General features: G+C 40.4%; 1 protein-coding gene across 4 annotated transcripts in view; it reads right to left on the reverse strand.

Annotated features, from left to right (window-relative positions):
• Window positions 1-13956, reverse strand: part of LOC137533983 (solute carrier family 22 member 15-like) — a 538432-nt gene that overhangs the window by 485745 nt on the left and 38731 nt on the right. For all 4 annotated transcript variants that reach the window (XR_011024265.1, XR_011024264.1, XM_068255310.1 and 1 more), the window contains exon 2: window positions 4490-4630. Coding sequence is in view for 2 of the 4 variants with exons in the window: in XM_068255310.1 (XP_068111411.1) it covers window positions 4490-4630 (141 nt within the window). In the remaining 2 variants the exon portion in view is untranslated. The remainder of the gene's footprint in view (window positions 1-4489; window positions 4631-13956) is intronic.

Consider the following 13956-nt stretch of genomic DNA (forward strand, 5'->3'; position numbering starts at 1 on the left):
ACATTAAAAAGGAGATATATTGTTCTGCAATACAGGTCATTGGATGCCAAATCACAACATCAATAGTGTCTTACAGGGATGCTAGCTAATTTACGAGCAAAACATAAGACCACTTGTTTGCTAGAACATCACATTCCACAGACACAGTGTGATGAGGAGACATCTTAACTCATTCAAACGTAACTTGGTCAGGCTACTTACAATACTTGTTATAGGCTAAAGAAAATTGTACAATTTAAAACCCTTCTAACCAGCCAGCACAAGAAGCAAAAAGAATTATGGCACACAAAAAAAAAAAAAAAAAGTGGGATCTAAAACCCATCATATCTGCACAAGAAATGTAAATCTACATCTACAGTTTTGAACCAATATATACATGTTGTCTCTCTTATTAGTCTTTTGTTGTGCAATTTGAAGCCACCCATTAATACAGTTACAAGATGATCCTCAAACTGTGGCCATGAGAGCAGAAGTGTGTAGGCAATGGTAGATCAACATATTGAGCTTGATTCACTAAGACAAATAGCATGCCTAATCAAAAAGTTAGCAAGCCTTATCAATTTTAACATGCCTTATCAGAGTAGCAAAGCAAGCGATACGAACCCGCAGGGGCTCAGGGCAGGATGAGTCGTGCTCTCATCATTGCCAATTAGCAGGCATAAGTTTGCAATGCTACTCTGTTAAGGCGTGTTAGCTTTGATAAGGCGTGCTAACTTTGATAAGGCATGCTATTTGTCTTAGTGAATCAAGCCCATTCTTTTTTTTGTCTTGTTTTGTTTTTTCCCGTTAATGGTGAACCTGGGAAGGTTCATTCTCCCACATAAATTCCTTTGGGGCATTTTGCACACATGATCATACACACCATATTAGGCATACGCATCGCCGGTGAGTAGACCAGGGGTAAATAATAAAACCCTGCATGTCCAGAATACAGCAATGTCTAAGGGTCATAGGGGATGAATGCACAAAATCCAGAGAACTATCAATCACCTTACCGCTGCCCAATGCTGTTTTTGGTTTTAATCGTCTTTATTAGGATATGTTAGTAAAGATTGATCTATTTTCTCTAAAGTGAGTATATTGGTTTATTTTACTATATGAAATTCTTTGTCTTTCTGGTTATACAGTGCCTGTTGTTGTATGTCTTCACATTGGCTGCTGGGGCTTGCTGTGCATCCGGGGGCAAATGATTTGCTCAGACGCCCTTTCCACGCGTGCTGTCAAAAATTTTGGAGCCGTACTGCCCAAGTTTTGCCCATGGCTAGAAAGCAACTGCATGACGAATCACTGGGTCTATCTCAGAGGAAATTTTGGTAAGCTAGAAAGGCCTGATTCGCCACAAGATCATAAATGAGCACATTATGATCATCACTAAAGGCCAGCTTAACGCCATAAAATATGTTGTTTTAATGGAGCCATATATGCAAATGAACCTGTTGGCAAACGGAAGAGATGCCGAGGTAAGTATCATCTCACTTGTCTCCCTTTCCACCAATGAACACCACTTTCCTATATGCTGCACTACAGCCAGCCTCCTCCATGTATTGGGGCCCTGTCTGATGAAGTCATCAGGCTGCAACCCAGTACACTTGGCTGAAGGCGGCTCATTGTAGTGCAGATAACGGAGCACTGATCATTACTGGCATGGAGAGAGGTGAGCAAATACTTGCCCATCATACTTCCAACTGCTGATTTCAGCATGGGGAGGGAAGACCACTAGACAACCAAGGAAATATATAAGGAAAAAGGGAGCCTACTAGATCACCAGGGAAAACTATAACGTAGAGTTGGGAACCACCAGGGAAAATAATTGTAGGTACAATACCAGGGTCAATGTATGAAGACAAGGCACGGGAGTCACTATAAGATGGGTACAGTACAAGGACCACCATAAGGTAACAAATGGACCACCACATAAGTAGATACTGCATAGGGAGTGGCATACATTACATGGAGGCACTATAAGGATCAGTGCTATAGGGGGACTTAGATTGGGCGAAAACCTTAATGGGGCAACCAAAAGGGAGACATATAAGACTCGGTCACATAATGGGGATGTAATAGGAACTATTATAAAGAAAATACTGTTTAAAGAGGAACTCCAGTGAAAATAATGTAATAAAAAAAAAAGTGCTTCATTTTTACAATAATTATGTATAAATTATTTAGTCAGTGTTTGCACGTTGTAAAATCTTTCCTCTCCCTGATTTACATTCTGACATTCACCACATGGTGACATCTTTAGTATTGGCAGGCGATGTCAGTGGAAGGAGATGCTGCTTGCTTTTCTGGCAGTTGGAAACCGCTATTTCCCACAATGCAAAGAGGTTCACAGACAGCGGCTAACCAGGACAGCAGAGCCACGGTGTGGCGTGACAACAATTTAAAGTGGACCTGAACTTTTGCACAGGGCAGAAGGAAAACAGAGAAATGTGCCCTGTATGTATATAGAGAATTTAGCCTGTCTGATGCCCCCCATCTGGACCCCGATCTGCTGCACAGGACAGAAGGTAAACAGAGAGAAATGCTGACCGCATGTATATAGAGATTAGCCTGTCTAATTCCTCCTCATTTGTCTCTAATCACAAGCTGTAATTTGATCTCCCCCCATGTCACCTGACTGCTATGGAGAGTTGGCAAATAAGCTCATTTGAAATCACAGGATGTTAACAATATTAGGGCTGCTCAACTTTGGAACCGGATAAAATCCGGATAGTTGATATCCGGATTTCATCTGGTTAAATCAAATCACGGGGTGGGTTAACCTTACCTATCTGACGTCTTCATAGGTCCGTCCCTCGGCGCCTCCCACGATGCGGTCCACACGCGTCACGTGACTAGAAACACTTCCGACTACTCTCTGCCTGGGTACCTCTGCCTGGGTTTTGACTACTCTCTGCCTGCCGCCTGCACAGACCTCTGCCTGGGTTTTCAATACTCTCAGCCTGCCACCTAAGACTGATAGCAAAGGGAAAAAAGTTTGAAAGGAATCACGCTTGTACTGCTCAGATTATGATATCGCACCTGTGCCATTCCCAGTTTCAAAATATACCACACGCCGGAGGTGCATTAGGAGAAATATAGATATATAGATAGACAGACACAGACAGATATAGATATATAGAGAGATATATATATATATATATATAGATATACACATACATACGGTATAGTCTGGTGCCTTATTTGTACAGTTTCACCATGTTTTACAGAGACACTGAAGTGAAAAAAAAATATGAAATGTTTGTATGTGTAGTACAGCAAAGAAATAATAGGAGCATAGACACAAGTCTAATATTTTTAACAAGATAAAAACAAGGAACACCAAGAGCCCCAATAGTGTAATATGTACTGGTAAATGGTTACTAGATAGAGTAAATATTAATACTCACAAACCAGGGTTACCATTAGGCAACCACTGTAAAGGCAGGTGGGGAGATTTTCCTGACCCCACTCAGGAATAAGAAGTCGCTCTCTGTAGATGAGAAAAAGGGGGGGGTTCAACCCTCCACCCAGGGTGGACTCAATATTATGCAGGAGAACAGAGGTGCCAAAAGGATAAAAGGAAGCTAAATGAGCTTAAAGGGGAACTTCAGCCTAAACAAACATACTGTCATTAAGTTACATTAGTTATGTTAATTAGAATAGATAGGTAATATATTTTTTTACCCACCCTGTTTTACAAGAACAGGCAAATGTTTGTGATTCATGGGGGCTGCCATCTTTGTCATGGGGGCAGCCATCTTTTTGGTTGAAAAGAGGTGACAAGAAGCATGAGACACAGTTCCAACTGTCCTGTGTCCTGATAACCCCTCCCAGCTGCACACGCTAGGCTTCAAATGTCAAATTCAAAATGTAAAAAAAAAAAAAAAAAAAAAAAAAAACATTTGCACCAAAACAGCAGAACGACAGCAACAACATCAGAAATCCCATCATGCTTTGCACAGCATCAGGGGAAAAAAGCCCGGGCAGTTTTCTTCTGTGCAGCTAAAAATGAGGCTTGGATAAGAGAAACAAAGTTCTGATGCTGTGAAACTGTTAAAGAAACACTAGGCCTTTTCAGTGCTGCTGAGTCGATTTTTAGTCCGGAGGTTCACTTTAAAAACCAAATTCTTGGTAAATAGAGGAGGTAGTGGTGGACTTACCTCCTCCAAGTACACACAACGACTGTAGTAAAGACAGTCAATATATTTTATTTATGAACTCCAAATATGCCACACGTTTCGCAGGTTTGATCCCACTTCATAAGGCAATAACAACAGAGTAATAGCATATGTAGTCAGTAGAAGAGCCAGGCTGAGTGTTTTGCCGGCAATTTTGACACTAATAAAGAATATTTTCTTTTGGTACTAATGTTCTAGTAATTATCCATACTACACAACCAATTCATAATATCATAATTTTAGTTTCTCTTCAGTGTCTCTTTAAGAAGTCAGCTTTTAAACATGGCGTTACATTTGCTTCAGGTTCCCTAAAATAGGCTGCTTACCTCAGATACTATGGACGTAAAGTTGTTAGAATAACGAACATGCTTGATAATCTCTTCATAGCTGAGGCCCTCTTCATCAATCTGATATTCTGGTACGGCGCCAACAATGACGATCAACATCGACTGAAAAGCCACATACACCTAGCAGCAACAACAAAACGGTTATAAAGTAAATATACATAACAGTTAAAAATTCATAACATTTTAAACAAACCTTAATAGATAAAAAAAAAAAAAAAAAATGGGGTAACGGATCCACAGCTTTACCTCACAAGTAAAGTGGGAAAGCAAGTTAGGTCCCTTTAATGCATTTTCCAATAAAACTACACCCAAAATAAATGAGGAATGCTGCCTGACAAATTGAACTAAACATGCTTTTTTAGCTTGGGTAATTACACATATAAAGCCACTTTAATAAACTGGGTTTTAATTAAACAATCTTCGCTCCTGCTTAATTATGCATTCTTGCCTGGCCTACCTTGAATGATTAATTATATCTTATTGTGTAACAGAGACATTAGCATCGGTCAAACTGCTGACAACTTGATGTTATGTCTCTCTAAACTGATGCAACTTTTTATTACACAAACCACACTGGAAATAGATCATTAGTGCTTCATTCTACTGAAAAATAGGCCATTGCTGGGCCCCTTGGACACATGCTTAATCATTTAAAAAAACAGCCAGATACTTACCTAAGGAGAAGGAAGGCTCTGGGCCCTATAGAGCCTACCCGCTCCTCTCCCGGGGCCCTCGGTGCAGCACTAACTTCCCCAATTGAATCCCCTGCCGCGGGGGGACTTCAGCAGTCTTCGGGAGCAGAGTCCTCCCAAAGACAGGCTGCTACATACTGCGCAGGTACAAATGCTGGCACTTGCGAGTGCGCAAGAGAGGGCGCTCAGGAAGTATGGAGCACTCTGGCTCCCGAAGACTTCCTTCGGCGGCGGAGAGAGCAGTATTTGACCAAAAAGGTTGAATTTTGCTACGGGGCCCAAGAGATGAGCGGGAAGACTCTATAGACAGAGCCTTCCCTCTCCTTTTTCAAATGATTCCCAATGACTTTAAAGTGAAACTAACTTTGGTACAAAAAAAAAAAAAAAAAAAAAAAAAAAAAGCACAAAAACCTCTACACACTACGCTATACAAGTCATTCCCCAATTTAGTAATAGAGCAGAATCTCGTTATAGTAAACACTGATATAGTAAACCTCTAGATACAGTGAACTCAGTCCTCAGGTCCCAGCAAATGTGTCTGTTTAAATGTACAATGTATGACCAATTCTGATATAGTAAACTACTGGTAAAGGGAGTCTACTGTATTGGAATTCTCAATTTAAGTTTTCAGGCAGCAATGACTGTTTAGGGCCCTTTCCCACTAGCTGAAACGTGCACAAACTATTTCACGCACGCGTTACGACACGGCATAACGACGGGAAGTTGCGCTTTGACGCCTATCAGCGCCACTGGTTCTAATTCCCCTGACGGGAAATCCTTTGCATTTTGCGATTAAATGTTCCAGGAGGCATTACAATGTAACACTAACTAATGTGAATGGTAACCTAAAGGCCATAGACTTACATGTTACCGCTCCTAGTGTGAAAGGAACTGTAATCCTTAGGGCCCGTTTCCACTAGCCACCACGCACGGCTGCGAGATGCGCGGTGGCACTTGGTTTGTGGGTACGCAGACGAATCTCAGAAGCCGTGCCATGCGCGGCTATGGGATTCGTTGCCTTCAGCATGAAAACTGATGGCAATGCCCTAGCGATTCGGCCGGCGGCACCATTATTTCCTATGGCAGAGTTTCCCTGCGCCATTTGTCTGCGGGGATTCTCTGCAGATGTGGTCCGGTTTCCACGCTAAGGGAAACGGCCCTTAGACTGCAACGAAAATCTGTAGGCCTTTGAGAATGTTTGCTTCCATACACCACGCACGATTTTAAGTTTTTATTTTTTTTTACCAAACTACTTTTGCTTCCCACTGCCATCTTTAGGCATTTGAGGGTCCTCATACTCCTTAGCAACAAACGTCGAAAAAAAAAAATGTAGTACAAAGTTTTGTCTCAACTTTCTACATGACGACATTCTAGGTTGATGCAGAATTATGCAAATGTTACTGCAAATCTATGCAGCTTGAATATGGGCCAAATGCTTCCTCTGTAATGCTGGGAATACACGTTACATTTTTTGCGAAGAATCGTTCCCATAGATGCCTTCGATGATAAAATTCCGACATGTCCGATGTTCCGCTCGATTCTTTTTCGCTCGATTTCTCATAGAAGTGAATGGAAAATAAGAGAAGAAAAACGAGTGGAAGATCAGAGAATTGAGCAGAAAAAAAAAAAATCGAATGGCTAATAGATCGCGTGCAGAATCGAACGCAAAAAACGTAACGTGCATTCCCAGCATTAGATTTGGGTTAGATTTGCTTAGTCTATTAACAGTTAGATTTACACTATTACTGCTATCTTTGTACAAGTGGGCATCTGCATAAGAGGAGAATCCTCTCACAGACTTCCCACTATAGTGGATTGTGGCTTACTGGATCACATTGTTCTGCTTTAGAAGTGTTTAACATAACCTGAACGCAATCAGAACGAGTGCATACAACATCCTTATTTTGCACAATACCGCTGATACCTTGAAATATAAAAATATAATATACCATATATACTTGCGTATAAGCCAACCCATGTGAAAGCCAAGGTACCCACTTTTCCCTTAGAAACCAGGGGAAAAAAAAAAAGTGACTGACTTGTGTATAAGCCCTCTCCCCAGTATCACAGCCTCCACGGTTTAAATAGCACAATTTCTCCCCAGTATGTGGCATCCACCTACCCAGTATAAATAGACATGTCCCCAGTATTAGGCAGCTGGGGGCAGATAGGAGAATGGGGTGGCAGTGGGCATAAGGACAGGTAGTAGCATATGCCCCCCCCCCCCCCCATTTTTCTGACGTTTTTGAGCTCCGGTATCCTTTAATTAAAGAACAGTTTTATCTTTATTCCAACCAAAGCAGGATGGGAGAAAACCAAGTGCTAAAGCTTGTAAAATCATCAAAATGCAAAACTGTTAACACATGATGAGAATGAAGATAAAAACCTTTTTAAGTAAAGTATTTTATGCAACAAAAAGGTTACTCTGATACACAATGCTACTGCAAATGCTTGCAATGCATGATTAAGCTACAATTCCCTAAACCAATATAGTACACAGTCATTTCTGCTTTGGAGACAATCTTACTCCGGGTATACAAGCTATGAAGTTATTATAGTCAGTTTGTAAGTAAAAGGCAAATAGGTTGGATTGTCTAGGATTGCTGTATTGCCTGGTGAAAGCTGAAAATGAATGCCAGACTTCATAAAGGCTATTGGGAACTGAGAAAAAGAACATTTACTCTTTTGCGTTTAAATGAATCATACATCTTTTACATTTTCTGTAAATAAGCATCATACTCCTATATTAATCTTGATAATTGTGTGCATCCATCATTCTGTCTTCTGGCTAACAGAGAGACTAAACAAGAGACCTCATTTAACACGCTCATCACATAGGCTTACACTTTATGGCCACTGGCTACTTGCCTCTTGGGAAGTGTATACCCTGAAAATAAACTAAATACTAACTTGGACAGGTTTCAAAAGTGCAGGTTAAGCCTATTAACGGTTCTCCTTAAAGACACTCCGTAACAAAAATTGCATCCTGTTTTTTATCATCCTTCAAGTTCCAAAAGCTATTCTAATCTGTTCTGGCTTACTGCAGCACTTTCTACTACCCTCTTTCCCTGAAGTTAAGACATCCCCTGAAAGTAAGGCCTAGTAGGAATTTTGAGCATATTCAAAATATAAGCCCTACCCTGAAAATAAGCCCTAGCGGCAGTAGGGAGGAAAAATATAGAAACTTTTGTTATCACTGGAGCCCATAGTCTTGCGGGCACGTAGACACCAGACACAGGAAGACAGGGGATAGAGGAGGAGGACACAGGTACAGAGGGGACACTAAGGCAGGTAACACACTTGTCTTTTAGTTCTCTGCGTGTGTTTTTCTCTACACCAAGTGTGTTTCCATGCAGGAAAACGCGCACGTTTTTTCATAGCAGCTGATGTAATTGATAGAGAAAACTGACAAAACGTGCACAGTCGTCATGCAGAATGTCAGTTTTTTTTCTGCACGCGAACAACATATTAAGTCTGAACTAGCCCATTGATTAACATCAGTTCTCAGTCTTTCTGTGCAGAAAACGCGCACGAAAACAGTCAAGTGTGTTCCCTGCCTGAAGGGGAAAAAAGTGGCACAGAAGAGGTGGATCCAGCAGAGGAAAAGGTGTTACAGTAGGTGAGGTCAGGAGGACACACAGCACAGGAACATGTGTGTTCATAGAAATATAAGACATCCCCTGAAAATAAGCCCTAGCACATCTTTTGGTGCAAAAATTAATATAAGACACTGTCTTATTTTCGGGGAAAGACGGTATCACAGTCTCTGTAATAAATCAATGTATCTTTCCCTTGTCAGACTTGTCAGCCTGTGTCTGGAAGGCTGCCAAGTTCTTCAGTGTTGTGGTTCTGCTATGAACTCCCCCTTCCAGGCCCCTCTATGCACACTGCCTGTGTATTATTTAGATTAGGGCAGCTTCTCTCCTCTCTTATCTTTTACAAGCTGGATAAATCGTCCTCTGAGCTGGCTGGGCTTTCACATACTGAAGAATTACAGACAAGGGCAAAGCTGTTTGCAGGAAGAAACGAGCAGCCTGAAACTTCAGTGCATGAGAACAGGGGGAAAGAAACACACAAATGATCTCTTGAGATTCAAAAGGAATGCTGTATATAGCCTGCTTGTGTATGGATGTATTTTCTATGTGTGGACATACTGTACATCAACCTACTTCCTGTTTTGGTGGCCATTTTGTTTGTTTATAAACAAACTTTTTAAAACGGTTTTTAACCACTTTTAATGCGGCGAGGAGCGGCGAAATTGTGTCAGAGGGTAATAGGAGACGTCCCCTAACGCACTGGTATGTTTACTTTTGTGCGATTTTAACAATACAGATTCTCTTTAAAGCAAACCTGAAGCGGAAAAAACAACTTATGGAAATAATGAATTGCATGTGTAGTACGGCTAAGGAATAGAACATTAGTAGCAAAGAAAAAAAAAGTGCTTTTAGCTTTTGTTTTGTTTTTTAAAGAGGAGCTGTCAGCCATACCATCTCAGAAAAAAAACCATATATATAAGTAGATAAATACTTGCTCTACTTACATAACATGTATTGCACTGTCCACATTTTGATTTTAGTGATTTTTCAATAGTAAAAAAGAGAAAATACTTCTTAGGATTCTCCATTTTATCTGTGTCTATCTTGAAGCCAATCCTAATGTCATTTCCTCCCTTACTATCTCTCCTCTGCCTGATTGTGTATGTATTGCCTGCCCTCCTCCAAGTCTTCAGGAACTCCCACCCAACTCTGCAATAAAGTGTATTGTCTCAGCATGAGAAATATTGGCTAATCAGAGAGGAACAGAGGTGTGGGAGGAGAAAACAGGAGGGAAAGCGGCCAATCAGGCTGCATTAGTTAAGTCTGAGGGGAAGTAGACAAGCAAAAAAAGGACAACCCAGCATGCCCTGCAACTTCCTTTTTGTGTACCAAATAAGAGTCTTGTAAACTAGGGAATGATCATTTATCAACAAGAAAAGTAATGGTGATTTTTAAAAAAAAAACTTTTGGATTGCCTGGTTAGCATCCTTATTACTTTTTTCCCAGATAAAAATAAATAATTGCTTTTTGATTTTATGCCAGACAATTACACTTTAATAATTGTGCATCATACGGTCACAGTTGCAGTTTTAAAACCCCACTTGGGCCCAAATGCAAATTCACTTTTCTCCTGATTTTTTTTGCTAGGTGATATTTTCACAACATGTCAATAAAATGCCTTTTACACCACCACCAAGCCATAAAATGCTCAAAATTATTTTGATAGTAACTGGTCACCATTTTTTTGTACTTCAACAATTGCAAAGTGCAGAAAAATTACTTTAGAGGATGAAAAACTCTCCTAGGAGAAAATGTTGCATATGGGCCTCTGTCTTTTAAAACTATAAAACAAAGCAAAAATAATGACCCTTTGAACATTCTTGCAGTGAAACATTATCTCAAGCTGTCTCACTTTTTCTTTGCTGTTTAAGTGTTTCAGAAAACAGGACTGTATTTGAACCAGTGGGTCGGAGAGCTCAGAGAAGCTCTTTTGAATAGATAACTTAAGTTTGTTTTTGTTTGTTTTTTTAACCTCTTTCTGTACTGGAAAAAAAAATAGGAGATTCTTTTCTTTGCTACTTATGTTCTATTTCTTAGCTGTAATACACATACAATTATCTCATAAGTTTATTTTCATTTCAGGTTTTCTTTAAGTTCTGCTTATTTGTAGGTATAACAAAAAAACTATCCTTCACAAATGTTCTGAGCTTTTATGCAATATTCTATGTAGAAAACAGCGATGGGAATATAAATGTGATGGGAAAATAGAACTATACATAACGCGTGGGCCATCAAACTGCCGAAATGAATTATGAAGTTTATTACCATTCGGCTAAAATTAGATACATTATAAATATTAATCTGGTAATAAGTGGTGTAGCGATACATACCTTCACCTGCCGGGTGAAGATTGGCTTACATTACCAAGGTCATTAATAACCCTCTCAGATCAATTTAACGGGTGACATTTACTAGTCTTCGGGAATATACGGCAGAAATTAGAGTGTCACCTCTGATCTTTAGATAATCAATTAACAATGGATCTATTTGCATACAAGAGCTATTTCTTTCCCTGGAAAGAACAATAAAGGTGCCAGAATAGGAAATGACTTGGACAAACTGACATCAACTGAGGACAATCCGCAGTATCTGGATGTCACCGTGTAGCTTCTTATAGTAGCTTAATCACAAGAGAAAGACTAAAAGGTGATGATCACTCATTTATGCAGAATAGAGGTTAACCTGAACAATGAAAATGAAACGTCAAATCCAGGTCAGATTTTCTTCAAAGCGGGATTTTCAGCCATACAATCAAATTCCTATTACCCACTGCTCTGTACTTATTATGCAGTCTACATCCTGGCCATGCATTGCGAGCAGTCCAAAATCATCATAAATGTTTCTGCTGTAATGAATCTTGGCTCAGTCATCCTGGCTCTTTTCTCGTACATTGCCGGGGAGAGGGAAGCTTTTTATCCCCCATTCTTCCCCCTCACACATTCCTGCTCCGTGCTGATTGGCTGAGGGCAGTTCAGTGCGCCATGAGGCTCAGAAAGGAAATAGAAGATACATCAACAGACAGGTTAAACTCTCTAAATACATACAGGGTGGATTTCTCTATGTTGTAGAATAGAAGTGTTCTGTCATGCCTGATATTTTTGGGAATGATGGATAAAAAAAAAAAAAATTAACTCTGTTCAATCTGAAACTAACAATGGAATATGCTACAGATGGCTGGTGAAAGAATGAAAAGGCCTTCTCAGAAAACATGGAGCGCTCATTTTGAATTTGTACAGGCAGTAAAAACCATTTCCAAAATGCAATTTTCAACAGTACAACTACTATATGATCCCCCAAAAACATTTAAAAAAAAAAAAAAAAAAAAAAAAAAAAAAAAAAAGAGGATAAGCTCGGGTGTTGCTCAGTGCTATAAGTGATTTATTTTATTTTATTTTTTCCTTTTTGGGGGGGGGGGGGGTTCTCTTTTTTCCCATGCTGAAACATTAACTTGTGACACAAAAACTTTTCCAAACAGCCAAAATAAAAAAAACAGAAATATTTTTTGAAAAACAGAGCACAAGAATACCAGAGATGAACTGTGTGGCCCAATTTATGATTACTCAGGGCCTCCTCCAGCCCTATGAGGTGTTTGGGAGTCCCTAGACGTCCTCCCCAGCCACTCCATTGTCTCAGTCGCGGTCTTCAGCACAGGTGCAGAACACTCCTGGGCACAGGTGCCCGGCCGCGCTGCGCAGTACAGCACTTCCAGCCTAATTACTGCAAGGAATTCTGAGAGAACAGAGCGGCCGCGGAGGACGTCGAGGGACTTCAAGCACCTCAGTGGGCTGGAGGAAGCCCCAGGTAATTATAAATTGAGCCACACAGCACATCTCAAGTTCACTTGAAAAATAAACCATAATGACATATAGCAGAATGTAAAAAATTTACAGGATAATTTTTCACATTAATTATTTTGTTTTCATCATCTAAATGCCTCCCCTTGATGGTTAGCCTAGGCTAGGATGTTATGCAGCACTGTGCTGCAGAGCACTCAGAACAACTGATGTTCCTGCTCACTACAAAGGTGGCAGGTGATCTCTGTGGAAGGAGATGCTGCTTTTTTTTCGGGGCAGTTGGAAACAGAGGTTATTTACCACAATGCAATACGGCTCCCACAGTGTGAAGTCAGTACCTAGGTGCTGACATTACACTTTGATTGGGGATTCACCACAATATCAGCCATACAGAGACCCCTGATAACCGGTTTGAGAAAAGGAAACGATTTCTCATGGGAAAGGGGGTATCAGCTACTGATTGGGATGAAGTTCAATCCTTGGTTACAGTTCTTTAACTTAATTTTCAAAAAAGTTCCAAGAACTATTCAAAATGTATCGGAAACTGCATTTTAAGTAAAATGCCAGGAAAAAAAAGGGGGACAAGATATGATAGTGACACACTGCTAACAGGAGATAAAAAGGGGACCTCTGGTCCTCAATTTTTCTCAACAAAAGCTGGATACTAGTTCTAAAGCAATGGATCAAATTATGTCAGGGTTTCCCATCCTCCGGCCAATTTTTTCTGATATTAGTAGAAAAACGAGAATGTTCAGTAGCTACTTCCAATTCCGACAACAACTTGTGAAGACTTGTCTGGTGAAGACATTCTACTTGAAATTTTCCAGCTGCGAGGACATCTGAAATCAGCCAGCAATGCCCCCAAACAAAGTCATGGACAGTATTACAATTTCAGACGCTTCTTGTTAATGGGATTTTTAGGACTCTGCCCAGCTTTTCCATACGTTTCAGACTTTTATTAACTGTTCACTGTTTAGATGTTTCCCTGGTTGATGCACAAGAAAGTCAGCAAACAATTTACTGCAGACAGACAATCAGACTAAGGACATGGATTACTGGAGCCATGTTATGTGGTCTGAGGAGACCAACAAACTTATTTGGTTCAGATGGTGTTAATGTGTGTGTGGTAGCAACTAGGCGAGGTGTACAAAGTCAAGTTTGTCTTGCTTACAGTTAAGAAGTGCGGTGGGAGTGGCATAAATGCTGTCGGCACTGGGGAGCTACAGTTCAGGAAGGGAGCCATGAATGCAAACATTTACTGTGACTTACTGAAGCAGAGGGTGATCGACCTCCCTTTGGAAACTGGGCTGCAGGGCAGGATTCTAACATAACGACCCCAAACACACCTCTAAAACACCCATTGC

This window comes from Hyperolius riggenbachi, chromosome 10 (assembly GCF_040937935.1).
Source record: "Hyperolius riggenbachi isolate aHypRig1 chromosome 10, aHypRig1.pri, whole genome shotgun sequence".
In the NCBI taxonomy this organism is placed as follows: Eukaryota; Metazoa; Chordata; class Amphibia; order Anura; family Hyperoliidae; genus Hyperolius; species Hyperolius riggenbachi.